General features: G+C 48.8%; 3 protein-coding genes across 4 annotated transcripts; 1 reads left to right on the forward strand and 2 right to left on the reverse strand.

The window, feature by feature from the left end:
• The first annotated feature begins 751 nt into the window (after positions 1–751).
• CERS5 (ceramide synthase 5) lies at positions 752–19,630 on the forward strand. Of its 2 annotated transcripts, XM_040539604.1 has the most exons (10): positions 752–1,029; positions 6,728–6,833; positions 8,944–9,074; positions 10,047–10,104; positions 10,686–10,736; positions 11,400–11,492; positions 12,832–12,960; positions 13,234–13,340; positions 15,220–15,376; positions 18,350–19,630. In XM_040539604.1, the coding sequence occupies exons 1-10, from the start codon at positions 830–832 to the stop codon at positions 18,500–18,502; spliced, it is 1,185 nt and encodes a 394-aa protein (XP_040395538.1). In that variant the 5' UTR covers positions 752–829; the 3' UTR covers positions 18,503–19,630. The 2 variants fall into 2 exon arrangements, with proteins under 2 accessions (XP_040395538.1, XP_040395539.1); XM_040539605.1 differs by lacking the exon at positions 11,400–11,492.
• Positions 19,631–19,764: 134 nt separating this feature from the next.
• LOC121061173 (cytochrome c oxidase assembly protein COX14 homolog) lies at positions 19,765–20,215 on the reverse strand. The gene is made up of 2 exons (XM_040539607.1): positions 20,113–20,215; positions 19,765–20,024 (listed from the first exon to the last, which is right to left on the reverse strand). The coding sequence occupies exon 2, from the start codon at positions 20,020–20,022 to the stop codon at positions 19,855–19,857; it is 168 nt and encodes a 55-aa protein (XP_040395541.1). The 5' UTR covers positions 20,023–20,024; positions 20,113–20,215; the 3' UTR covers positions 19,765–19,854.
• A 1,952-nt stretch (positions 20,216–22,167) lies between these two features.
• Positions 22,168–27,355, reverse strand: GPD1 (glycerol-3-phosphate dehydrogenase 1). Its single transcript, XM_040539829.1, is given in 8 exon segments — positions 22,168–23,704; positions 23,973–24,079; positions 24,275–24,508; positions 24,824–24,936; positions 25,889–26,027; positions 26,349–26,489; positions 26,983–27,163; positions 27,315–27,355. Coding segments are annotated over 8 exon segments (1,053 nt in total). The 3' UTR covers positions 22,168–23,607.

Genomic DNA, 27,355 nt, shown 5'->3' on the forward strand with positions numbered 1-27,355 from the left:
CCCAAGGCTGTCAAGCTGAAAACATGAGAAATTTTCTGAATGTTTTGAAAACTATTACGACTGTCTTAAACTTTGGTAACAAGCATACCTCTCACTCTGTGTTTGTTCCTTAAATGTTTAAACACATGGGTGTTATTAGTAAAACTAATCCGTGGTACCTTACCATAAACTCTTCATGTGAGAAATTGCGCCGTCCTGCCTTAGAGCCCGATTTTGAGGTGAGTGAAGTGGGCTGTAAGCCTGTGTGAGGAATGCTGCCCAAGAGGTTTATTGAGGTGTGTGTGGGGTTAGTTGGGGGTCTTATGGAGGGGGGTTATCTGGGGGGGCTTTATCGAAGGGGGCTTTTGTCGAGTGGGGATTCATGGAGGGGGGATTTATCGGGGGCGGGGGGGGGGGGTTGATGGAGTGGGTTTTATGGAAGGAGGGGTTATCGGGCTGGGTTATCCACCGCCATTTGATCCCACAGAGGCTGCCTCGGGTCCTGCCTCACCCAACACCTTCCCAAGGCAGAGACCGAGCCCCTCTGACAGGAGCCCGTGCTTCAGCCTCACCTCGGGGCTTTTCCCGAGGGCTTTTCTCCCAGCGCCACCTCGGGGCGCGGGGCCCTTCCCGCCCACTCTCCTCAGCGAGCCGCAGCGGGCGCCTAACGGTCCGCGGCGGGGGCGGGGCGGGGCAGCACCGGGCCCGCGCACGCGCCATGTTTGAGGGGGGGCGGGGCTTGGGGAGAGGCCCCGCCCCCTGGCGGTGGCGGCTGTGGCGGCGGCGGCGGCGGCGGTAGCGGGGGGCGGGGGGAGGTGACGGGAGGGAGGGAGGGAGGCGGCGGCGGAAAATGGCGGCGGCCGCGGCGGCGGCGCTGCGGGCCTGGTTCTGGAACGAGCGGTTCTGGCTGCCCCACAACGTGACGTGGGCGGACCTGGCCGGGGAAGCGGGCCCTCCGGGCAGCGGGCTGCAGTACCCGCGGGCCGGCCACGTCCTGTCCGCCTTCCCGTTGGCGCTCGGTATCTTCGCCGTGCGGTTGCTCTTCGAGAGGTGAGCCCCGGTCCCCCCCCCGGTCCTCCCCTCAGGCCTCCAGCTCCTGCCTCGGGGCGAGGCCGTTGGGGTCCTTTAGCAACGGGCCCCGGGGACAGCCGGGCTCGGGGCCCCCCCTCGCCCCTCAGGCAGCTCCGAGGCCTCCAGCCGCCCCCCGCTTTCTTTTCTATCTCCTTGAGTGGAAAGGGAACGGCAAAACCCGTCCCTGGGGCTGTCAGGGCGCGCAGGACCTCCCCCCAGGGCTCCCCTCTCCCGTGGCTTTGGGCCCCGAGAGGCTCCTCAGGTGCTGGACGCTGAGGTAAGGCGAGGAGAAGAGCCCCAGGAGGTGGTTTTATTTCTTTCTGCTCGTGTCCAGCTTGGCTTGCTGGCGTTGCTGGGCTCTGCCCGCGGTGTACTTTCCGTCCCAGTTCCTGGATGAGGAAATAGGGCTCGTTCACATGGCCTGGTGTATCATTAAACAAGCTGTGGATCCCCCCGCGTGACGGAAGCGCGTGCGGATCAGCATATCTGCCCATAAGCAGGTGTAATGCAGCGTTTCCCATTTGTTTGAATATCCATAAGCGTGTATTAACTCTCCCCTGAGGCAGGAGTTTATCCTCTGCATGATGGATATCTCCTATAACCGTACGCAGGGCAGGCTCTGTGGGTGACAGACACTAATTACGAACGCAGCTTGCTTAAGAGAACCGCTACGTGAAGCCAACTAAAACACCTTGGGTACCTGTTCAGATAGTTCTTTAAAGGTTGATTTCGTCTTAAATTTCTGCAACAAAAGAGTGGAAGTATTTCTGAGTGTGGAAAGGCCTGTAGGATTAAAGCAATTAGGGATTGAGTTGGTGTTATTTTGCAAGTTTTCTGTAAGAAGTGTACCTTTTTTTTTTTTGAGCTTTCAGAAATTAAACAACAGGAGGGAACTGGGACTAAGTAAAAAGACAGGAGAACTGTAGAGAAAAATGTGAAGCAGGTAAGCAGAGTAGGAGAGAAGTTTGAGCATCGTTTTTTTCCTTCCCTCTCCATCTTATCTTTCGAAGTACTTCAGAAAGCTATGCTCAGCTCAAACCAGTGCAGAGGACCCAGGAACACCCAGATACGTGGCAGTGCCAAAACCTCATCTTAGCTTTGCATCTTGCTGCTCCTCTTGGCCAGATGTATGCAGTTGCCAGCAGACAAGGCAAGGAAGTTGGGAGGCAGGATGCTACCCCTGGAAGGAGTAATGTAGGGAGGTCTCCTCGCTTCCCCAGCTCAGTCCAGGTGTCTTAGCTTGGGGAAGAAGTGCAAAAGTTTCTTTTTTCTGGATTAAGAGACCTTCAGAGAGCTACAGTGCATCCCACTGTACCTAATAACACAATCCTCCTGCTAACAATTATTTTATCCTGATAATGTCTGCACTGTGCCCCGGTATGTGAAATTTCGTTTGCGGTGTTGGTTTAGGGAGGGCTCAGATGAACAATTAAGTACTCCTCCTGCGCAATAGAACCTAGAGACCACAGGCTGCTTCCTGAGAGGGTTTGTTCCTTTCCTTTAACAGTGTCAACGCTGTAGTGTGTCTCCGTGGTGGTATCCCAGTGAAAGTAGATTGTGAAGCAAAATGCAAGGTTGTTTCTAGCATGTTTATTTACAAAGACCACATTTTTCAAGAAATGCTTTCTTCTTTCTCCTGCCACCTTGAAGATGTCGAAACTTCAGTTTTGTCTAATAAAATCCCCTTGTGCAGATACCCCAATTCTGGCCTTGGGGATGATTAAGTCAAATGGTTTCCTTGACACACAATTGGCAATTGGACTTGATGACTCAGAACTTGAATTATAAATGTCTGTATCTCTTTTGTTTTAGCTCCTCTCTTCATTTCTCTTTGTCTGTTTGCCGTAGATCTTCAGTGTGAGGAAGTGCTTTTGCTACACTGACACTTGTTACACTGGCACACGTTTCTCTGTTGGCAAATGCTCCTGTAAATTAGCCTTTGCATCACGATGATGGCAAAATACTCATTGGGCTGGCTCGACTTGGGAATAGCGTGTGCTAAAAACCTGACTGTAGGGATGAGCCAAGACTTGCAGGGTGAGGTAAGGTCCTGACTTGGCTGAAGGTGGATTTTTGGTCAGGCAAGATAAAGAAGTACTTCTGCTTACAGATTTGTGTGGCTTGTTTTTTTTTTTTTTTCTCTGTTATGTTTGCTGTGGTTTCTCCCTATGCATCTTGTCCCACTGCAGGCATAAAATAGTTCCCAGGTATCTGGGAAAACACAAAGCCTGATGATCGTACAAGGTGTTTGTTTACACCAGAATTCCTTTTCACTTACAGGTATTCTTGTTACTCTCTGCATCTGAGGAAGGATATGCTGCTTGTGCTCGTTCTGGTAGGGGAAAAAATAAACTGGTTTTAGATGTTGCTTTGTCAGTGCTGTCTGGAAAATTTGGTGCAGTTTAAACGAGGTTTAATCTTAACACAGTGAAACTGAGAGACTATAAAGAGATGAACTCTTGAGTGCATTAGCTGCAGGATGTGCCTACTCTATAAATCTTATTTAGGGGATTGTTCTTCCTTTTCAGAACTGTAGTAGGGATTTACCAGACGAACCAAACTGTTCCATAAAGGAGGATTCTGAGGCTGGATTTGTCAAGTACGACATGCGCGGGAAGTGCTTGTTATACGTGAGTCTGCGTGCTAGAAAACTGGTGTTGGTTTCAAAATCAGTTCGTCTTAATAACCAGGGTGAAACAGATAGGTTGGTAGGCATGGCTTACATCAATGCGCAGGTACGTGTTCAGAAAACCCTAATAAAAGTAGTGAAATGATGATAACTCCTTGCAGCGAGGGTGTGGCAGGATCTTGACCTTGGGAATAGTTGCTGCAGTGAGTATTTCTATGGTATCATAAAGTAATTTAGATTGGAAGGGACTTCTTGGTCACCTTTTCAGTCCTTTCCTCAAAGCACGACTAATGTTCTAGTCAGGTCAGATTGCTCGTGGTGCTGTTCAGTTTCAAATATCCCCAAGAATGGGAATTCTGGAAAGAATGGGAATTCTACGTTTTGGGCAGCGTTTTTTGGTGCTTAACTGCTATTGCTGTGCAGTTGTTTGTTTGTTTGTTTTTCCTATGAGATACGCTGCAAAAATTGCACATCTGAAAATCTATTTTGGGGCCAACACTGTAAAACACCACAGTCACCTTAGCTCAGCCCTAAAGGCACATCACCTTGTTGTATTTCTGACTGGCAGCAGGGTGGATTGTTCGCTTCGTATTCCACCTGCAAGGTGGTAACTGGCCGAGACAGCTGGGCAGTGGCATGGACTCCTGAGCGTGAGCCAGGCGCGTCGCGGCCAGGTAAAAACACCTCGCGTGGCTGCTCAGGAAGCCCTGCAGACGGACAGACGTACAATGGGATTTGCAATTCCACTGCACGGAGCCATTACTTGCCGAGTTAGAGAAGCAATGTTACAGCGTTGGGCTAGACTTCCCTAAAAGTAACGAAATCCCTTGCTGCCATCGTTTTTCCTTCCTGTTTCTGGGGCTGGGACGCCCTCCCTTAGTGTGGCATGTCCTGTGCGCTTGCACTGATGTCTGCTTGCTTCTGCGCACCTAGAAATGTTGGTGGGGGTTTTGTTCTGCTCTGTGCTCACCGGCATGCTTGACTGAGTTCCTTGAGTCCTGTGCAGTGTCTGTAGCCTACTTTTGATGATTTTTTTTTCCTGATTTCTGGAAACATCTGTATTTTTTTCCAAAGCCTTCTAGTGAAGGAAGCTTACAACTCAGGAATAGTTTTCTGCAGAGCTGTTGGTTGGTTGGTTGGTTGTTGTTTTTTTGGTAAGCGTTAGGTCCTAAAGTGAATTACTTCCACTCATTTCTATATCTTTATCTAAGGAGATGTTTTCTTCTTTCTTTGATGCTTCAGGATTTGAATTCTAAGATAAAGCCACATTCTGTGCGTCATGTGAGCTTTCTTAACCATTCATTCTCCTCTTGGCTCTTAAGCAGAGTCTCCTGAATAATAAATGTATTGAATGTGCAGATTTGCAGATTTCCAGGTTTTCTCTGACATACGAGGAAACTTTTCCCAGCCTGAGTATCTTCAGGCCAGCTTGGGATTTTTTTTTTCTTTATGGAGCTGCAAACACTGTGTTCCAGCAAATGAAATAAAGGTATTGATCTGGCATACTGCGACTGCACACGTGTGCTCCTTTGCTGTTGTCATGGTGTATCCTGCAGGAAAGCAAAGTATGGAGATGTGCGCTTTTATGAAGGTCCAGCCAAGTGTTTTATAACATCCTAAGATGATTGCTGGCTGGTGGTCTAGATTGTAGAGGAAGCAGTGAGCCTTTAGAGCAGGGAAGAGCCAAGCTGAAAGGAAATCACCCTTTCCTTTTTTCTTTTTGTGTTTTGTTTTTTTTTTTTTCTTTAGCTACGACTGTTGAAACGAACAGGACACGTGAAGAAACAGGGCAGGACAGTGAAACCTGGTGCTACGGTGCCTGGTACTTGTTTAGTGTTTTCTGAAAGCAGAGGAGTTCCTTTAGGATTACTCATGAGCTGATCCACGGTTTCTCAAGGGGAAAGCCCTAGAACCTGTGTCTGTTCTTAGATCCAGTCGTAGCTATTTGTTACTGGAATATTAACAGTGTACTCCCAAGAAAGATTGTGGTTGGAACACTTAGGGTAATGATCCTGCTGAATTTTAATCTCTTCTTTTAAGCACAAGGAGAAATGGCAACAGTTTTAATGGTTGGAAAAAGCAGCGTTTTCTGCTTAATGGCACTCCAAGTCTTCTAAATGGAATACATATGTGTAATAAAGTTGTCTCTGAATCAATCTCTGTTTTGAGGCAAAGTAGATTTAATGATGCAAATGTTGGGGTCCTTTTCAAAATTGTTTTTGAGAAACAGGTTTTTTTACGTGCTCTCAAATTAATTGATGTTTTTCTTGAATTTGCTGTACCTCGAAAGCTCTTGCCCCACCGACAGGAGGGAATACAATTCACGTTTTCAGGTAACACATGCATTTTCCGTAGTATCCCTTGGCCAACTTGACACAAAGGTACAGCAAAACCTACTTAGTTTTGAAGGCATATATATTCATTTTAGTTTTTGGAGTGTCTGTGCTATAAAATTCACAAAGTGCTTGATCAACTTTGGGAAAACATGGTGCATGCAGGACTGAGATGTTGAGATCGTGGCTCTCGGACTGAGAGACTTCGTAAATCTTCCCCATTCTTCCTAAGGAAATAAGACACTTTTTTTTTTGTCCTCTTGGGGAAAAATAGAACTGCGTCTGTGTCTTTTAGGAACCGTGTCACTTGAACTTCCCTTTTTTTCTGAGCTATGCGACACCAAGAAGCAGTCTGGAAGTAAGGTGTTTTGTTCGTGGTGCTTCGGGGGCTCTAGCAGTTGTTTGCAGAGATCTCCCATCAGTGTCTATTATTTATTTCTGAGCTAACGTATCCTGATCCTGCAAGCCAAGGGCATTAAGGTTTAACTTTTCATTTTAGATGTGCGTACTGTATGTGCTGTCTACAATTACCAGTTGGACTAATAAAAAACGTTTCTTTACCTGTGAAGTTTCTTTGAGCAACATGAGTGAAGATCTTCAAAAGGTTTTTGAATAGGTTTTGCAATTTGTGACGAGTTGGGATTGTTGTGATTTAGGCAGAGGAGGGAAACTAATGCCTTGTTTTAATGTGGCTCTTTGTTCGCAACTCTTTCAGATTTATTGCCAAGCCCTGTGCCATAAACCTTGGCATTCAAGACAGTGGACCTCACAGAGCCCAGCCTAATGCAATTTTAGAGAAAGTGTTTACATCCATCACTAAGGTGAGTCAGACTGCAAATTCTGCTAGAAACGGAGGCCAGTAGGAATGAATGTTGGTATTTTTTGTCTTCCACTTCTCTACTGTGAAGAGTGTGTTTCACACTGTGCATGCACGAGTGTGCTCTTATTTTGTTTTGCCTCTGAGATCTTCTCGTAGGAACGTAAATTCTCTTTATGGCTGACCTGAGCTTTTGCACATGGGGGAATCTTTTTTGAATCAAAGTTGTTGCCTTTTAAAAAGATAAGAGGTTTCTTCCTTTAGTTCCCTTTGTCCAAATTGTAACGAAGGGAACGGGTGGCAACCGTTGGTTGAACAAGAAATTTCCTAGCATCTTTCACTTTCCATTGGAAAAGCACTGCTCCCTTGAGGTCTGGTGGCCAGCCGTGTGAATGCCTTCATCTTCCTTTTGCCTCCTCTGTGCGATTGCTCAACAGCTGTCACAGTGGAAGTCACTTCCACAAGTAAAGCCATTCGGTCAATGGAAGCGTGCCCTGACAAATGGCAGGCTGTTCAATGTTGACAGTAGGTATTTCTGTTGTTATCAGCTTCATGTCTTTTCTCTCACTTGAGCTGACAGCGCTCTTTCACTTTGGAACGACGGAATTGCGCGCTGTCTGTACTCTATTGAATATGACAGTTAAATCAACCCAGATGGTGTGATAGATTTTCATTAAAGATAGTAAAATGGAAGGTTTTATGTTCTCATTTGGTGATGCTGAACTTCATTTCGAGTGCAGCAGATAAAGCACTCAGTGAATGGAAGGGAAATTCTATAAAAACCTTAGCAAAACTTGCCTCGTGGGAACATTAAAGTTCTGAAGTATTTGGAATGACATGTGAACTGAAAGGCCCCTATAATTTGATGCCATTTGTGGGGAGGACTTTTATGTAGGGGATGTCCTTGAAATTAATGTTCAGGAAACCCATGGGGATGCATGCTGTGCAAAATTTATCTAGCTTATGAAAACAGAGCTGCATTTAACTGTACCAGTACGCTTGTGTGCTGTTAAGATCTGGAGGATCGGAATGTAGGGTGGCACTGATGCAGGGGGAAGATGTCATTGCTGTTCTGAAACGGGAGCTCTGTCCGTTCTCCTTTGAGGCAGGTTCGCTTCCAGTGCACAAGTGTCAGGCAGCCCGAACCTGAGCCTCGTACAGAGGCAAGAGGTCTGGCAGCGATGGAATTACAAGAAAGTCGTGGTTTCAGTACTGAACATCGGATGACTGATTATTCTGCTTTTCGGTTCAACAGTCTGGTGACTCTTTATTAAATGAGCATTCTGCATAGCTTTTTGGGTTTGTATGTAACTCGGGTGGTAAAATGTGTTTATCATCTTTCAGTTGTAAGAGCTCCCTGGCAGAGCTTGTTAAAAGGACACTGGTCTGAAACTAACGTGGCTTATCTCACCACTGGGCCATTTTAGAGGTAGTTATCAGGTTTTGTTCGCTTTGCTCTTATAAATCCGTTTATGTCATTATTCAAACAAATAAACTGCCAGTAGAGTTTCCAGTCGGAGAAGAGCGATGCATTCTTCATTGTGCAGTTATTTCAGTTGTCAAGTTTAATTTTATTCATAAATTTAAAAGTGATAATGGAAATAACGCCATCTCCATCGTGCCCTTTTGGAATATATTAGTATCTGATGTGTTAAACCCAAATTCTTACTTTAAAGTTTCCCTAAACTCCACAGTGAGTAACAACCCTTAAATGGATTCAGCTTTGATCTCTCTGAATTCTGGACAGGTCGAGTTGATGTGCAAGTTTTAACAGGTAGGGCAGGACATTTTAAAAGTTGCTCCTCCTCCCAAATTAAGAAACAGAACAATTGCATTCTGTGTAGTAACGTGCTGTCAAATGACGAAATAGATGAGGAAATGCTAAACCAGAAGTGTTCTGAATAATTAAGTCATTAGTGGCTTTTGATGGTTAAACTTGAATGAAAATTTGTGGCAACAGGTTCTTGCTTCTAAACTGTAATAGTCTGTATGTAGTGCCTTCATAGTGTGTTTTTTTTTCTCTGTGCATCGTTTCTGTCATAGTACAGAAGGGTTTTCAGACTGCACACAGATTGAGAAGTAGGAGAAATGACACTTGTTTCATTTTCCTTCAGTCTCCAGATGGAAAAAGGTTAGAAGGCTTGTCAAAGCAGCTAGACTGGGATGTTCGAAAGATCCAGCGCTGGTTTCGTCATCGGAGGAACCAGGACAAACCCACCACCCTCACTAAATTTTGTGAGAGCATGTATGTTTGTGCAGAGGCCAAGATGTGCCTTCATCTTAAAGCTCCAGCTGTATGTTCTCTTTTCTAACTGAAATTGTCAGCTGCTAACTTAAACTAGTGTCTTGGGGTTGGCTGGTGGAAGATAAATACTCATATAGGCAATTGGAAGACATTAACCAATCCTAAAAAAGCCCTCCTATTCTCAAATACTTTGTATATGTGCACCACAGCCCAGACCCCCTGTACGGGAATCATTCCTGTCTGTGATAAGCAGCTTTTCATAGCCCACCAGGTCCATAATGCAGACAGTAACACTTAGGGGGTGTGTGTGCATATATGCATGTGCACAACTCCAGTAATTATACCAAAGACAAGTCTGCTGTCTGCACACTTACGTTGTAGACCAGCATTTTTCCCAAACAGAGTGAGCTTATGGCTTGCACAATGGTGTGTGTGTACTATGTTATACAGACACTTCTTGGATTCCTGTTCTTTTCATTTCAATTCATTCTTTTGTTCTTTGTTTCCTTCTGAATGCTTATGGTTACCCCTGTTAGTGTAGTAGCAGCTGAACGTTTTTTCCTGACTTATTTCTCCTGTGCTGGTTTCTTTCCTTTCCAGTAACTTTCTTCATATTAATTCTTCCCCCCAGTATGGCTTTGTCTACTTAAAGCCACAAGGTAAGAGGGACAAATACATTTATTAGGATACCTTCTGGATAACAATGACTTTTCTTGTTGTTATCTTGATTTGATATGAAAGATGCATGTTCACTCTGGACTTCGCTGTTGATACAAACTAGTCTGGTTTGAAAACTCTTAAATAAGTTTATCCTTGCACAAAATGTTTACAAGTGGAGGATTACCGATTGGTGGGTGAATGCTTTTTAGGTGTCAGAATTGTTTTTTTCACGGTTTGTTCCAATTTTTGTTACAAATGTTAACCAGAAGCTATTTCTATTCCATACATTTCATTTTCTGCTTCCTTTTCCAGGTGGAGATTTACATTTTATTTAAGTATATTTTTTTATGGAATCAGGTTTCTCTGGACGGTGAGTAGATCTTTCACACCCCTCCCGCCTTACTCTTCTGTGTGATGTGCTACTGGATTTTGGCTGTCCTGCTGAAATTTAAGGGGTTTGATTACCAGCGTGCCTTCTGTGCTTGCGCCTAGCTTAAAACAAGGGGAGTTCAGTGGTGATAGTCATCTTTGTGTTCCCTTATTTGAGATCCTGGTTCTAAACAAATCTGTCATTATGGAAATATTAGAAACCTATTTGTTGCGTTACACCAGAACGGGGCAGCCCTGCTTTCTTGGTGTGGAGAGCTGCTTATTTTCTTGCTAAGCTCTTTCCTTCCTGCAGGGATACAGATTCATCTCTTTGGGTCATTATTATTAGAGCTGTATGATTATTCTTTGTATTTCCATTGCATTATAGCTTGCCTTTGGGTGCCCAAAGAATATTTTAAATCATTATGATGTCTTACAATAAACTTAGCTTGGATGGTAGAATGGAGATACAATTTATGTGAAACAGCATTGTAGTGGTCAATTGCCTTAGATGGTAGGGAATTAAAAAACAACAACAACAACAAAACAATGCAGAATAACAACTTGTCTTTTTCCTTAAAGGCACCCTGGTTTTGGGACACACGACAGTGCTGGTACAACTATCCTTTTCAGGTAGGACGTAAACACTTATTGGATCCAAATCTTCACAATTTCAGTTCTTATTTTTGTTAATGACAGCAAATTGAAACTCATTAGATGCGTCTGCTTCTCATTCTGTGCATGCTGCACAGGCTGCAACCTGGTAAGCTTTCTACTTAGTGAATGGCCATCCATTTCTGTAGGTACAAAGATGGCATTTGCCCTTTGTGTCTTCAGATCCTGGTTAGGTTTGTTAACAGCAGCGTTTCCTCAGATGGAAGAGACTCAGTTCATACTCATTTTGTGTTTACTTGCTGCTGAGGTTATTAAAAGTAACTTATTTACAGTGTTATTTTAATTATGCAGCAAGTATGATTGTATAGAGGCCAGCCAGTTTGGTTCAGTGCCTGGTTTTCCTAATCCAAGAGGCTGCAGTATGATTTGTAAACATTGAACTTTATTCAAAAAGAGTAAGATTCTGCTGTCAAAAACAAATGTTTGCTTGTGTGAATAAGCCTATAGTAAGATGGCTGTTGCTTAAGCTTGTTTTTACTAAACCTTAATTCTGGATCTTTTAACTTATGCCTCAGCATTCTGAAGGAACAGAGTGGGATGGGAAGGAAGGAAGAAGTGGATTTTAATGTAAATTTTGAAGTATTTTGTCCTCTAACTGTGCTATGTTTGTTTGTTTTCCAGCCTCTAACATCCAGGCTTTATTATTACTATATCTTGGAGCTGGCCTTCTATTGGTCTCTCATGTTTTCTCAGTTTACAGACATTAAACGGAAGGTGAGATTAACCAGAATTGCACTAACCACTTTGCTAAATAGACAAGACTAACAAAAAGTGTGAGTGTGCTTGGCCAGTAGAGCTGAAGCATAGTAATAACTGAATTTTCTTCCTCATTCACATCTCTGTGTAGCCTACCTCCTTCTGTAATCACTACACAGTCCTGGGGGAAAGGGAGGAGCAAGCCTGCTGTGCAACCTGGTATAGCCTCGAGAGTCCCTTTCACCTTCCAGGGGAAAGAACAGAATCAGTCAGTACCTCCTAATAAACAGTCAGCAAATCATTGAGAGAGAAAAAAGAAAGATTTAATTAGAAGGCTTGCAAGAAAGCAGGAAAATAAAATGCTCTAAGCATTACCTTGCTGAGCAGGATGAGAAAATGGCAAACACTAAAGCGATAATGCATTCTTTTTTTGAAAGTAATTTTTCATCTGTGTATGTAGCAGAATGATGACTGGTCATGATTGCTGGAATCTAATTCCGTTGCGTTGTGTTCTAGGATTTGGCTTATTGTTGCTGTTGGAAAACAGTTCAAAATAAATCATAGTTTATTGCGTCTGTTACACAAACTGCAAAGTAACGAATTATCCCAATTCTTGCATTAACTGTTCAAAAAGAGAACTATTTTTATTTCCCTGTACTGGAATATCAGCTCCAAAATACAGAGTAGATGCAGAAGGAGTGTGATTAACAGCATCTCTGATATAATCTGTTTATAACATTTAGTTTTGTGCTCTGTGTATTACATTCCTCATGGTAAGTTACACTGAGGTGGAGTGTAAGTGTTGTACCCAGGGGACTGAACTGGAACACAGCCTTGAATGTACGTGCATTGTGAAAACTTTTTAACTGGAGTGGCCTAGCTCTTGCTGTTGGATTATCTTGTGTTCTATGCCTGCTATGCTCTGGCAGGTTTTTACATGCTGACAACAGTAACAACAGCGTGCTTACAGTTTGTGCCAAGAGCTGAAAGGACTAGCAATATGACTGCAAAACCAAAAGGAGCCAAAAATAAGGACCATATGTTGTCCTATCAATCTTTTGAGAGGATTCTGCAGCCATACTTATCTTGATCTTGCGAGTATGTGCCAAAGACTGCCGTACTTCTGTACGCAGAATTGCAACCTTACAGAAGCACAGGTGCTGGGAGAGACCTTTCTGGAACCTCTAGCGATCATGACAGATGTTGTGTGATGAGCTGTGCTTCATATGAAGTGGAGTCAAGTCTGAACTGAACTGAAGTAATCCTCTGACCCCAGTTAGTCAGTTTGGTGGCTCTGCTCTAAACATCTGTATCTGTTTGACAGCCAAAGGGTCTGAATTCTTTTTTCTGTTTCCAGGACTTCCTGATCATGTTCGTCCATCACTTGGCTACAATTGGACTCATTACGTTCTCTTACATGAATAATATGGTGCGGGTTGGAACGCTGGTGCTGTGTCTCCATGATGCATCCGATTTCCTCTTAGAGGTGAGTTTCCTTTCAGATCTTTACCTAACGCTAGTGTGGTCTCAGGGGAGCAAGCTGACTTTCCTGTTCTTGCTAAAACAGCATTAAATATGCCGTAAAACCTGTGTTGCTGATCCTGCCTTGTCAGCTTTTCCTCATAACTGCTGAGAATAATCCCTAAATGTTCCTAAGTCCTTACAAATGTGATGGCTTGAGGGTTTTGGAGCTCTACAGCCTGGTAATTACATGATTGCATGAAGGGAATAACACTCTCATATTTCTTTCCTTTTGTAGGCTGCAAAGCTAGCCAATTATGCCAAGTACCAGCGTCTGTGTGATGCCTTCTTCATGCTCTTTGGTGTCGTATTCATTGTTACACGGTTGGGCATTTATCCTTTTTGGTAAGCACCGTGAGGTGTAAGGTCTTGTTTGTTCTTCCAAGCCCTTAAGCAAAGCCTTTGTACCTAGACTTCTTGCAAGCAATACAGCCTGTCCCCTCAAGGCAGCCTGAAGTTGCAGACACCCCAAATACCATTTGGAGCAGTACTTTCAGTCAAAAATATGAAGAAACCTCTCAACAGTCAGTTGAGAGAGTGTGAAAAGTGACTAGAATCTTAACGCACAGCTGGCCCCTCTCCTCTTACTGCGAAGTGATGACAATGCTCATTAGCTGGAGCAGAGTCAGCTGGTATCTGAACGACTCAAAGGGTTGTTTGCTTCTCTTGACTTGAGAAGTTTTGGAAATAGTTACAGCTGAGGCATGGTCTCTTGAAGTAAAATTAATTTCTGAGTATCTGGCTTAGTCATCATTGCCGCTTTTGATTTCTTATGGCACTTTTGTCCTACCCTTGAGTCGTGACTATGTAGAGCCTAAAATAGGTCTGAGGTTTCTGGAGAGGTAAAACCCTGGCTAAATGGCTTATAGCTAATCGTTGTATAATGAGATTCCCTCTTGCCCCAGTAGGCTTGGTGAGGTGGTTCTGGTGTTAGCCACTTGTTTCTGTTGAAAGAGTGTACTGAAAATTTGGTTATAGCTGATTATCCCTCAATTTATTTTGATTTTACTGCATATATTTCTTTCCTGAGCGATGGACAGCCTGCATGGCTATTCTTTTGGTGTGCGTTAGTGGCAGACAGAAACAGCCCTTAATTTATGTTTTGGTATCAGGGTTGCAATTAAAGCTCCTGCTTGTTTCCCAGAAAACGCATCAAAGAAATCTGGATAAGGAGGGGCCTTTAATCCCTTTGTTTCCACTGTCTCCTTCCAGTGACAGATGAGGTAGTTGTCGTTGTTTTTCTTGCCGTTGTCTGTCATAAGGTGATGCTCTTGCATCATGCTATTGCTCAGCAGTCCTGTAAATCTTTAATATATTTTCCACTGGCTGTAACGTAATTCCACAGCTTTGTGCAGAAATCTGGCAAGCTTGCAGTGGTATTGCAAGCCTTGGGCTGTTTCACTTCATGTCTATTCACTTCCCTAATTAGTAGTGTAAAACATCAACAGACCTCTGGAGTTGCATGTAAGTCATCGATAAGCCAGCTAGGAGGTAGATGTTTCTGTAACTGTATTTTGGGGGGGGCTCGGGTTCTTCTTTGAAAGGCTTGTTTTTATTTTCCTGCGAAGTGTTCAAAGCTGTGTGAAATTAATGGCATCTTTAAAGGTCTCTCCACACATCTCTACTTCATAAAGTCTAAAATGTTTATTAAATTACTTAAGTACTGGCAGTAACTCCCAGCGATGAGAACAGCAAAGCAGCAATGAAAGAAAGCACAATGCTTTGTCCGTGAACTAGTTTCTAGCCCTCCAGCTTGGCAGGAGGAACCTGTGAAAATAAGAGAGAAGGGAATAGCACACAGGGAGGCAGACCTACTGGGACCAAAATTCTTCTGTGATCTTTAAATATGGGCGAAGACGGCCCGAGTAGGAATGTGTTAACAATTGTTTTGATGACTGGAGCAGCTTGACATCACTTCCTGTAAAGTTATTACAAACGTTCATGCTGTTGAGAAGGAAATTGGCAGCAGATCTGTGTGTGTAACCAAACTGCGGAACGTTCGCATCTTCTCTCGTTTGTTGCTCCATTCAAATGTTTCTAATTAGCTTTAGTCTGTCTCTTAACTCTGGCAAGAGACTAGATGCATTGCTGCTCTGACGGGAGCAAAGCAACAGATGCTTAAATGGTACCGACTGTTGTGCAGCTGGCCAGTCATCTTAATTTAGAGCTGGAAGCCATGTTACCAGCACAACTGATCTGTAACGTGTTTCTGGATCTCTTCTAGGATTTTGAACACAACCCTCTTTGAAAGCTGGGAGTTGATTGGTCCCTATCCTTCATGGTGGCTCTTCAATGGCCTTTTGGTAACCTTGCAGATCTTGCATATCATCTGGTCCTATCTCATCATTCGCACCGCCTACAAGGCCCTCATGCGGGGAAAGGTAAGATTGTTGGTGACTGTTTTGGGCCCTCTGTAAGAGGACCATAAGGTCTGTGAAAGAATCCTGAGGAACTGAGCCCTTCGGTGAGGGCTGGTGTTAGTTCTCAGTGTAATTGCATCAGAAATGTTTTGTAGAAGAGCAGGTTGGTTTGTTTTTTTCACCCTGGTTGCTCTGCAGACTTGAGAGGCCAGGTATATACAAAGGCGAGGATGCTTTCCGCTCTGCTCTGGTCATACAGGGAAATAATGCCATTACCCAGTACACTGAGATGTTGTAATAATGATGGTGATGACAGATCTGTTAAGTCCTTTTTTGGACTTTAAGGCATTAGAAAGCTCATTTTTGAACAATTTGAACGGGCCGGTTTTTAGCTGCTAGCTTTCCAGCATCTGCTGGTTCTTGGGTTGCGATGAGGATTGTGCATCTTCCGCTTGTTAGCAATGACAAAGGCTTCTGGCTGCCAGTGCACGGCCAGGCATTGAGCTGCAGCATGCAGAGGAGAAAGGGTTATCAGAAATTCTGGGGAGTGTGCTGGCTGTTACTGGGGTGCAGTCTAGCTTCAGTCGTAAGTGTTCGAATTTCAATTGTGTTGGGGTTTTAGGGAGAATGAGGGTGAAACTACAGCAACTCGTTAGCAGCAGATGGTACCCTAAGAGCAAACAATGCTGACTTTTGGCTGCAACCTAAGTTGCCAAGCTTAAAAGGTGCACTTCAACTGAAGGGGCATGAGACAGGGAAAGCCAGTCTGGGAACTAATTTGACACTTGGCCAACCCATCAGTTGAAGCCGCTTCCTTCCATCTACCAGAGTGCAACAACTGATTTACTGGCACAAAATGCCTTTTTTATCATGTATCTGAGTTTCTCTCATAGCTCTGCTTTATTTTGTGTGATTTCTTAGTTGCCCTTACGCATGGAACATAACCTTGAAGAATATATCATAGCTATTTGTGGCGCTCGTCATCAGAGGAAGACATGGTTTAGAGCATGCACGTGATTTTTTTCATCTGCCACAGCTGCTACTGCAAGGCTTGTTTTCTGTCTGTGCAGCTGTTCCTACAGCTGAGGTCTACATCTATTTTCCTTTCCTTGCTTCTCTCCTGTCCAGGTGACCTAGCCAGAGAAAGGACTCTAAGCTTTGTCTTCTTCATTCTTTTCTCACTCCTTTTCCTCTGTGCCAGATTGGAGCTGGACAGTTTCATCCTTTGCATGTAAGTGTGATCTGTACTTCTGTTTCTACACTGAAACACATCTGTGTCTGTTTCTAGGCTGAGACGAACACAAAGCTATGGTCTTGGGGTTTCAGATGGGTAGTGCCTTCTCTTAAAATGTTTGACTCCCTGTTTTGCACAGTGCTGGCTTTGACAGTACGCCAAAACGCAGATTTTTCCAAAGGTCTCAGAGGTCTAAGCAGTGTCCTGTGGTGGTTTGTTCTTCTGCTGTCAGATGGCTGCATGACCTTGACCTTTCTGCTTTCGTAGGCCCACAGAGACTCCGATGTCTCTTTAGTGCTCGTTAACAATCTGCTGGGTGAAAGAGGGCAGCAGAGAGGCAGTCCTTTTTTTGTGAAAAGGATTACAGCAGTCACTAGCCCCCCGGATAATGGGGAAAAATATAGAGGGATTTCTGCTTCCTTCCTGTGACCCTTTGAACTTCCAATATAGGAGAGTGGGGAAAGATACCAGAAGTTTTGGCAACACACAGAAGCCAGTACGTCCAACAGGCCTGTCAGAACCAATCCTGGAGATCATTAACTTGACCTGGCTTTCCGCCACGTCTTCCTTGGAGCTGAAAAACTTCCTGGCTGGTACTGCTTGAAAGCCATAAGCCTGACTCAGAGCAAGCAGAGTAGGATCGAGTCCCGAAGTGCCTGGAAACATGCTAGCCACAAAGTGCTTGCATGTGAAGTAAATGAGGGCTATTAGTCGCAGCCAGAAGTGTGGAGAGCCTGCCTTGGGGTATGTAAAGCATGTGCCATTCACGCAGCCACAGCTCGGCACCGGTGCGTTTATGGCTCTGGCGCCCAGCCAGCGACCAAGGTGCTTATTTGCAGTTAGGGCCGGGCTTGCGATCCCTTCCCTTCACCTTCTGGTGCGCTTGGCTCTGCGGTGTTGGTACACTGCCCTCCGGTGGCACTCTGAGCGCAGCTAACAGCGACGCGTGCCGACTCCTGGCCAGGGCCATGGCTGGAGGGGTTGCCAAAGGTTCAAAATCCCACGCACAAACCGAATTCAGCTGGGTTTGCAGCCCATCTTTTAACTAAAACCATAACTCTGTAGAGCAGATCTAGATTCCTGTGGCTGAGATGCTCCTTCTGTACCTGAACTGTTTTTTGCTGGATTGGATAGTTGTCTCTTTTCTACAGCCCGCTGTCCAAACACGCTTTTGCTCGTAAATGGGATCTCGTGTATGAACCACAAGCTGTGAAAATGGGAGGCGCTTTGTGCAAACAGTAATGTGATAAATATAGCTGGTTAATTTTTAAAATATCAAAGGCACTCCCTCGAGTGTGCTCTCTAGAGGTGATATACATACATTTTGTCATCATACTTGCTGATTATAAAGGTGTGAGAAGATTTATTTTTTCAATTTAAAACACATTTGTTGTTTGGAAAAGCAGCCTTTAACCAATCTAGAATGAGGCTCTCCGAAGACAAAAACAGGCAAAGATCTACAGCATCCTCTGATCTGGTGAGAGCAAGAATGTGCAGTGCTTCCACAGATGGACAGGGTATTTGAAAAATGGAACTCGTAGCTCCCAGCTGCCCTTTTCAACATCTTTCTTGCTTTCTGTACATGATGACAGGCTCTTCCTAGTAAGTTTGAAGTTACTACAGACGGAATATAGAAGGTAATTGTAAGTGACCGAGGCTGGTTAATCACATGGACGCAACCTTTTTTACTGCTGTTTCCTGTGAATTTATCAACTTCCCTCCTCCCCTTCCCACTACCCAATCTCTTTTGAATTGTTTAGGTGTCAAAAGACGACCGCAGTGATGTAGAGAGCAGCTCTGAAGAGGAGGATGTGACTTCCAACAGCACAAAAGGAGTTTTCAGCACTTCGAGCAATGGCTCCAACCGCGTTAATGGCCATGTGGCTAGTGGCCAGTGGACAGAAGAGGAGTAAGGCTGTGGGTCAGCCTTGAGCAAACACGAACTTGTCTTTAAATATCTAGATGTGTTGAGCTCCACATTCCCATGTGATCTTTAATCAAGATACCCCTTCCCCAGAAAACCTCCAGCAAATCTGAAATGGGCACAATGCAGACCAGTCAAAGGCTTTGCACGACAGAAGGGAGAAAGCCGATTACTAGGGCGAAACCAAAGCCACAGATTTCATTTTAAGCCATGTTGTACCCAATCTTAGCCCCATTGATATTTGCAGAGGTGTGTTTGTATGTGACAAACTGGTTTTTACTAGGATCAACTCAAGGTGGAAACGAGTTCGGATGAGGCTGGCTGCCGCCCGCAGGAGGGTCCGGGTGCCATCTCGGTGACTGTTCCAGCGCAGGTTCCGCGCGGCTCCTCGATGCACTCCAGAAGCTGCTCAGAGCACGGAGAGAGGGGTGGGTTTCTGGTCCACCTCCAAGCTACCCGGGCTGTAGCAGAGACTTTCCTCAGCCCTACTGCGAGCGCTCTGGACCACAGCCAGGCTTTGAATTGGATTGTGCTACAACAAAACCGCTGTTCTGACTCGGTGGTGGGGTGCTGTAGGCTGAGGAGGAGGTTCTCGCTTGTTATCTCTGCTGTCACGAGGGACCAGGCCAGCGTTTGCTGCCTCTTTTGGTGCTGCAAGCCCCTCTGAAGTCTTACCTACAGCCTTCCAAAAAGGGGGAGGGGGTTTGCTTATTGCCCCTAAGTCAACTCTCACAGTACATGCCTTAATTTTTTTATTTTTTTTTTCTGTTGCAAGTCATGGTTTTGAAGACTTTTCTAGATGTACTGGCTCGAGTTGGCTAAGCTAGGACCTGAGGGTGGACCAGGGCTGGGGGGCTGCTCGTAGTTTTCCCCAAAATGTTTCAGTCCTGCTCGTCTGTACTTCTAGCCAGAAGTGAATGTTGCTGCTCTGATTTTTGCAATTCTGTGGAGGAAATCACTGGGCCGGCAAGGCGGCCACGCCGCGGGCTTCGCTTCTTATTTTTTACTTGATGGTACTTGGGGGCAACGGGCAGCCCTGCGCGCCGAGCAGGAGCAGAATTGGGGAAACTCCTTGAGTTGTTACCGTTTTATACCATTGTTTACTCTTTATCTCCGATTAAAAAAAAAAAAAAACGCTTCAGAACCTCGCTTCACGCGCCTCGCCTTAAATCAACCCCCAAACCCCCGTCCCTAACAAAACCCCAACCCCTTCCCCCAGCCCCGGGGCGGGACGAGGACACGACACCGAGCTCGGGGGCTTCTCACGGGGCTTTTATTGCGCCGCCCCGGCCCCGGGGAGCATTACGGAGGGGGGGGGAATCCACGGCCCGAGCCCCCCCCTCAGCTCTCGGGCCTCGCCGCCGCCGCCGCCGCCTCCCGCTCCCGGCGGCGCTGCAGCAGGCGGTAGGCGCGGACGCCGCACAGGTACCCGCCGTACACCGTCAGCAGCATCATGGAGCCGGAGAACGCCTTGTAGCCGAAGTCAGCCAGCTGCTTGCCGGACACCATGCCTGCAACACAAGGCGGCGGTCAGCAAGCGACCCCCCCCCCCCCCCCCCCGCCTCCGGTCCCGGTCCCGGTCCCGGTCCCGGTCCCTACCCGCGCTCCCAGGCTCCGCCGCCACCGCAGGGCCGCGCTTCCCGGTAGCGTCCCCGTGGGGAAAGCGGGGCCGCGGGGCCTGCTGGGAGTTGTAGTCTGAGGGTGTGTGTGGGGGGGCTGTGGCGCCATCTGCTGTGTGGCTGCTCCTTCACCTCAGGAGCCCGCCATCCCTCAGGCCCTGTCGTCGCCTGTCCCTCAGGCTCTGTCCCCCGTCCCCCAGGCCCGTTTCCCTCAGCACGGCTCCCCCAGGGCCTCCTCGCTCCTCAGTGCTCTCAGCACTGTGTGAGGCTGAGGAGCCAGCCCATCTTCGGCCTCACACGGGATGGAGCGAAGGGCGCCTTGCTCCAGCCCTGAGGTGGCTGGGCCACCCCAGTCCCCGCTCCAGCCCTGAGGTGGTCACTGGCCTCTTCACCCTCCCTCAGGGCCCAGGCTGTGCTCACGTCTGGAGCGGCTCACAATTTGGAGAGCTTGTGTGCCTCCAAAAGCGCCGTGGCTGCTGTTGGCACAGTGCGGTGCTCTCGTCCCAAGCCACGAGCTCCTTGCTTGTATTTGAGGTTGGAAATGAGGAGACATTTCTTCTCAGAAAGAGCAGTCGGGCATTGGAATGGGTTGCCCAGGGAGGTGGTGGAGTCACCGTCCCTGGGGGTGTTTAAGGACAGGCTGGACATGGTGCTTAGGGACATGGTTTAGTGGGTGATACTGGTGGTAGGGGATGGTTGGACCAGATGATTTTGGAGGTCTTTTCCAACCCTAATGATTCTGGGATTCTCTGATACCACAGGCACAGCGCAGCCCCAGACTGTGGGCTCTTTGAGGCGCTCAGAGTGCAAGAAACGGGGCTACCCCCTCGCCTGTGTCTTCTTGAGCTTCTTCCCTGAGCCGTGCAGACCCTGCAGTGCCTGGATGTGCTGAGGCTGCAGAACATAACTCCAAATGGCAAAGGGAAGACTTTTTATAGCTCATGAACTCCAACGCTAGCGCAAGGCATGAAAAGTCTGAAAGCAAGGGATGCATACGCTGGCCACCCCCAGGTGAGACTCAGGACCTTCAGCAAATGCTGACAAGGCCTACAGGAGCTCAGGCACCGCCAGCCGTGTGTAGTGGCAAAGAAAGCCACGCTTGGAGCGATGTACTTCTGTAGCTGATGAGCTAACAGCTAAATTTAAGTCCAAAACACAGCTCCTGATCCTGCTGCAGCTCCAGGCAGGTGCTGGCAAGAGCTTTACATGCTGAGGTGAGAGACTGCAATGTGTCTAGGGAGGAGAGCTTGGACGCTCTCTCCCCTGCATGAGCCTCATATCCAAACACTTGAGCTGGGATTCCTGAAGCCCATCAAGACAAAGGGAACTAGAAGTTGTGCCAACCCTGCAAGAAGACACTGGACTTCCTTTATCTTCCCTCCAAGCTCACTAAAGTTTCTCAGAGGAAGCCGATGTTGGCTACTTTCTGAACGATAGCTCAGTTGAATTTAAAGGTCGTAGGGTGCTGCCGAGAATGCGTGTCTAATAAAAGGCACAGAAACAACTGCACTGCCAGCAGATTAAATTCCCCTAGCAAGAGGGCAAGCGGAGAACTAACAGTCCTGGAAAGGTCACTCAGTACGAGATGTATTTCAAAGAAAGGCAGGGATGAGGCAAGTCCAGCAGGGAAAAGAAGCTGGAGAGAGATGAATAAAACAGCACAGACTGTCCCAAGAAGCTAAGACATCAAAGTCTGGGGTACAGGTGGCACAGTGGGATCCTGGCATGGTTTCTGCCGGCCCCAGGTTAGGATTCTGTACCCAGCTCAGCGCTGCAGTTTCTACCCTCCCCCAGTCCTACAGCCAAACTTTAACACAGGAACTGCTGCTGAGAAAAAGCAAGTGGGACGCTGCGTTGTGTTCTGAGCCAACATTGTCCTGCAGGGGCACTCTTACTCATTTCTGGAACAGCACACAAGGGTGCAGAGCCAGGAGGGAACAGCCAGTGCCCTCTCCCGCACTCTTAGTGAGACCAGCAGGCACCAACCCAAAGAGAACGATGCACTGGAACCACAGAGAAAAACGTGCGCCTCCCCTTCCCTCTCCAAATTTATTATTATTTTAAACATTTATAAAGTACACTGCTAGTCAGAGACCCAATGGCACTAGGACCCGGAACGGGGGCGGACAGCGAGATCTGCAGCAGCTCCAGCAGCCTGCCAGCCCAGACAGGGATCAGTGAACCGCCGGACACGCGGGCCTGAGCAAACACGAGCAGAGTGAACCAGCTTCAGAGGCCCAGAGAGGCACGTGGCAGCCAGCTGGACAAGGGGCAAGTTCCAAAGGCACGGCATGAGGCACGAGACCTCTGTCCTCTGTTGTGATGCTGGAGGTCTGCCTGTACCTCTGTGGATCACGTCCTTTGCTGCCCCTTGCGCTAGCGGGCAATTGCCAGCACCCTCCCACGAGGGGCAGCAGGGAAAGCGTGGAACCTGCTTTCTCAGCTCCTATAAAGCCACGGAAAGAAGCAAAGAGCAGCCTAAGGCACAGACCAGAGCAAGCCAGAGTGAAGGCAAAAGCTGCTGCGGATCACTCATCTAAAAGCACCATGGCCCAACTGCTTCGGCAGGTACACTGCCAAGGGCTACGCTGCCTGCCAGCTGCTCAGAAAAACTTTGGGGCAGTTGGTCCCTGCGTTGCCAAAGCCAGCCAGAGGACAAACCAAGGCGAGGGAGGAAGGCTGCCCAGGGACAGTCAGCGGGCATGGAATTAGCACAGACAAATCAGTGACGAAAGGGGTCAGCGGCCAGGCTTGGGTGTGAGAGGAAAAAGCTGAATAACTGAGCTCCGAGGGCTCCCTCCGGAGCTGTCCTCACACGCAGAGCCTCGGCCGTCCCGTTCAGCAGGAGCAGCTGGTGGTGGCTGGGGAAGCAGCGCATGGCAGGGTGGCAAAGAGCTATTTTCTGTGCTGGTGCTTCTTAGAAAGAAGAGTGATTATCAGCCCCTTTGAAAGTCCTCAGGAGCTTCAGTCTCTGGTGGAGCCTGGCAGGGAACCGTGCCCCCTCTGCGAGGCAGTAAAGCCAAAAGCAACAGCAGCAAGCAGGAAAGAGCTGGTGTCATGCGAGGTGGCCCCATGGGGCTAATAGCAAAGCTTGCCCTCCAAGGCAGTGCCTCCTGCACAGCCTGTATTGATCAAGACGACTTAAGCAGAGTCCCTCTGAGAACTGAGTCCATCGCAGCAAAAGAAAGTGAAAGGAGGAAGATGCTCAGCCCCGCTCAGGGCAGACCCTAGACAGAAGCAGAAGCTAAACGAGCCCTTCGAAGAGAGAGGGAGATCAGCAGGTACCTCCGTGCAGATGCCAGGCTCAGGCTGGCAGTCTCCAGGGCTGAGAAGGGGAACCTCTGCCCTTCCAGCGCTCTGCAAAGGCTCCCAGGAAATCTGGACTCCTCACAAAGCTGTAGCAGCAGCAAGTTGGTGCGGGCAGGAGCTCTCTGCTCATCTCAGCAGGATTGGTGGTTTTGCAGGCAGAGCCCACTTACATGTGCTCGGGGTGGTTCTGGAGACACTTGATGACATCGGTAACAGGTTTGCCCTCGTAGCAGATCTGATACACGGCTGTGAAGAGGGGGAACCTACGGGCAGATGAACAAAATCAGCCCTTGCTGCATTGCCAGAGCTGGCGGAGTCAGAGCACCTCCACTTCTGTTGCGCCACGCAGGACCACGGGGCGGGAGCAGGTGGGACTGAGGCGTGCTGCCTCACCCACCAGGCTGGATGCGGGCAGTGCAAAGCTTTGCCTGAGCTGCAGGGACACCGAGGGTGGATTTCCCCTCCCTCATCTGCAGGGAAGATCCCAGCCCAGCCTCGAAAAAAGCAGGCAAGGGGGATGAGAGCACTCACTTCTCCACCATGTTCTTGCTTTTAAGGATGCGATGCAGCTCAGCAGACGTCTGGGGACCCTGCAGCTTCTGACCGTTCAACATCTCCTTCTCCAGTTGCTCAATAGACTGAAACAACCCAACAGAGAGGGGAGCTGGACCCTGCGATGCCATCCACTGCCCCACAGTTCCTTCCCTGGAGCCAGGTTGTGGCGCTGGGCAAGTAGAATGCCACAAGGCTAGCTGGCTCCCTGCCGCTGCCAACTCAGCAGATTGATGCAGGTATTAATGTCCCCCTCGTTGCCTGCTCCCCGCTCTGCTCACCTTGCCAGTCTTGGCAAAAGCCTCAGCCACCTTGCGGTTGCGACCACCGTAGCAGGTAGTGATGAGATCAGCGACCCCGCAGCTCTCCAGGAAGGTGGAGGGGGTGACGGGCCCCTTGCAGAAGAGTTTGGCGAAGCCAATCATCTCCATCAGTCCCAGACGGATAACAGCAGCCTTCGTGTTGTCTCCGAAGCCGAGGCCATCACAGAAACCAGCCCCTACAGCCACGACGTTCTGGAAGACAATAGCACAGAGTGATCTGTTCCCACTAGAGCCCAGGGCTTTGCCACATCCACAAGCTGCCCGAGTGATCCCGAGAGCAGGCTGCTGCCTGCCCCTGCCTGTCTAGCAGCCATCAATCCCTCCGAGGAGCTGAACAGGACACACACAGCTGCCTCCAAAAGCTGGCCTTTTGCCCAAGCCTCTCAGCGAGCCAGGGTGCAATATCCAGAGGAGTTCATCCAAGTGGCAGCCTCCTCCCCAGAGCTCCCCGCAGAGCTCAGGCTCTGCTAACCGAGATCTGCAGACCTCAGCGAGCAGCTCACCCACCTTGAGCGCCCCACAGATCTCTACGGTGTCAGCCTCCTGCACCACCGTGACGCGGAAATTCGGTGTCTGCATCAGCTCCTTCAGGATCTGCCCATGCTGCGCGTTCTTGCACCCTGACGAGACAAAAGGAGAAGCGTGAGGAGAGAGGGAGATGTGAAGGAGACCCCAGAGGAGGGCTGTTCTCTTCTCCAGCGCACTGGTATGTTCCTGCAGCGTAGCCCTTGCGTCCAGCGCAGTGAGAGGAATCTCTTGCTCAACTGCTGGACATTGCTAAACGTTTGTGGGACCACAAAGTGCCGGGCGTACAGTGCCTGGCGGATAATCAAGGTTCAACCTTGGGATTCCCAGAAGATGGGGATGATGCCTGCCATTGCATTGAGCAAGAGAGAAGCGGCATGCCCAGTAGATTAAAGGCGTCTTCAGAGACTGCAGATTTGTGTTTGGAGGCTGCTGCGCTCTCTGTTCCTGCAGGGCCCTGCATGGGAGTGTTTCTGTGCTTGCAGTGACAGCAAGCTCTGCTTCCACGTCTCCGGTCCCTGCAGCCTTCTGCATGGCTTGTTTGCTTTTGTTTCAAACACGGACACTTTGAATCTTGTAACTTCTAACCCAGAGAACTGTCCTGTTGGTTTTGGCTGCTGTGTATGGTTCACAAACAGTGCGGAGGATGTCAGGAGCTGCCGCCAGACAAAGTCTCAAGTAGCCCTGGCTAACAACGACATGAGATCCAGGTGATTGTCCCTTGAAACCCAGTGAGGTAAAGGTAGGTGAACTCTATTTCCTAAAGGGTCTCTCTCAGTGTCCATCCCTTTCACTTGTACCAGGCCAACTGCCAGATGCTCCCAGTCGGTGCTGGCAGGAGCTTTCAGACACACAACCCTGTTTTTAATGAAGTGAGCAATCACACTGCAAACCCTGTGAATCAGTTCATCGAGCTCCTACGGAGCCTCACTGCCTTCACAGGGACAAAGGGACGGCTCTCTCTAGGCAGCACCACGCTCCCCCCTTTACGTCTTCCTGCTCGTCAGAAACGGTGGCTGCTAATGAGGAGGGATGCTGGCTCCTTACCGATGGTTGTTTCACAGAACTTCTCTTCTGCCACTTCATTAGCAATGTTGGCCCCCATGAGGACGCTCATCTCTATTCCCAGTTTCTCGTGGATAATGTCTGAGATCAGCCTCAGCCCGTCTGGTCCTTCGTCCACCCCCTGGGAGACAACCAGGGGCAGAGATGAGCACCTGTCCCCTCCGGCAGGACCTGGCCCCCGCTGTCCCAACCCCGTCGCTCCCCATCCTGCGATGCTGTCACCCCAACAGCCCCCCCCAAGCTCAAGACCCCCTGCATGCCCTCAACCCTTTTCCACTCCACGAACACACCTCCAAACCCCAACAAAGACTTCCCACGCCCTCTTGTACGCCACTACAACCCCAGAGCCCACTTTCTGCTCCCAAACCCCCCTGGCTCCCCTTTGCAGCCCCGCACAAGTTGTAACCCCCAGCTGCCAGGGCAGCGCTCCTCCTGCTCACACCTTGATGAGCGACATCCCGATAGCACCTTTCTTCACGTGGCCCTTGAGCTGCTCGCAGACCTTGCCGATGAACTGGTGGGGCACCACGAACAGGAGGACATCGGCCCCGGCGCAGGCTTTCAGCAGGTCTGGCTCTGCCACCTGCAGGGTGGGACTGTCAGGACTTGCGCCCGATTTTTCGTGGCGAGGGGCCTGCCCCTGTCCACGACAAGGGGAGCGGGGGCTGGAGGACAAGTGCGTGGGGTTTCCCTGTAAGAGGACGGACACAAAGGCTGGCGGGGCAGAGGGGCTGGAGCTCGGCAGCACAAAAGGCTGAGTGTACGGTCACAGGGCAGCAGCGCCCCGGCTCGCCGCTCACCGCCGATGCCAGCTCGGAGGCAGCCGCATGGCCTCGAGCCCAGCCTGTGGGATGCCAGAGCAGGGGCAAAGGTGGGCAGCGAGGGTGGCCAGGGCTGCGGCTCATCCAAGCGCGCTGCAAGGTCACTGGGAACGTGTAAGCGAGCCCCGTGCATCCCCGTCGTTCGCACAGCCAGCACGCGGGGCTGCGGCAGCTCCCGGCACGGCTTTTTATTACCTGTCACCGGGGAGCCCGGCTGCCGGCACCGGCTCTCGTGCTCGGCAGGGAAGGCCACACTCACCACGTTGGGGGCAGCTTGTGTCCCGGCAGGTACTTGACGTTCTCGTGCTCCGTGTTGATGATTTCGGTGAGCCGCCGGCCGCCCACCTCCTCCTCCAGCACCCACATGCTCACCAGGTTCTCGAAGGTGCTCAGCCGCGCCGCGTTGCTGCCCGCGATCTTGGCGATGGCCGAGCCCCTGCACGGGCAGAGCAGAGCCGTAGGCACCGAGGCTGCTAGCACCGGGGAGCCCGGGGCACCCCACGGCCCTTGCACGGGGGTCCCGGTGTCCCGGGGACAGCGCCGTGCTCCGCGAGGGGACCCGGAGCGCCCGGCCACCGGGTGCTCACCAGTTGCCGGAGCCCACGACGCACACTTTCTTGCCGCCCAT

Source organism: Cygnus olor, chromosome 29 (assembly GCF_009769625.2).
Source record: "Cygnus olor isolate bCygOlo1 chromosome 29, bCygOlo1.pri.v2, whole genome shotgun sequence".
Classification (NCBI taxonomy): Eukaryota; Metazoa; Chordata; class Aves; order Anseriformes; family Anatidae; genus Cygnus; species Cygnus olor.

What these genes read in the sequence shown, in the direction of transcription:
- CERS5 (XM_040539604.1), top strand. Translation starts at nt 830, where the DNA reads ATGGCGGCGGCCGCGGCGGCGGCGCTGCGGGCCTGGTTCTGGAACGAG. An exon ending in GAATCAGGTTTCTCTGGACG is followed by an intron (nt 10,105 to 10,685) that starts GTGAGTAGATCT and finishes TTTTCCTTAAAG; the next exon opens with GCACCCTGGTTTTGGGACAC. An exon ending in TTGGGCATTTATCCTTTTTG is followed by an intron (nt 13,341 to 15,219) that starts GTAAGCACCGTG and finishes GATCTCTTCTAG; the next exon opens with GATTTTGAACACAACCCTCT.
- LOC121061173 (XM_040539607.1), bottom strand. Translation starts at nt 20,022, where the DNA reads ATGGTGTCCGGCAAGCAGCTGGCTGACTTCGGCTACAAGGCGTTCTCC.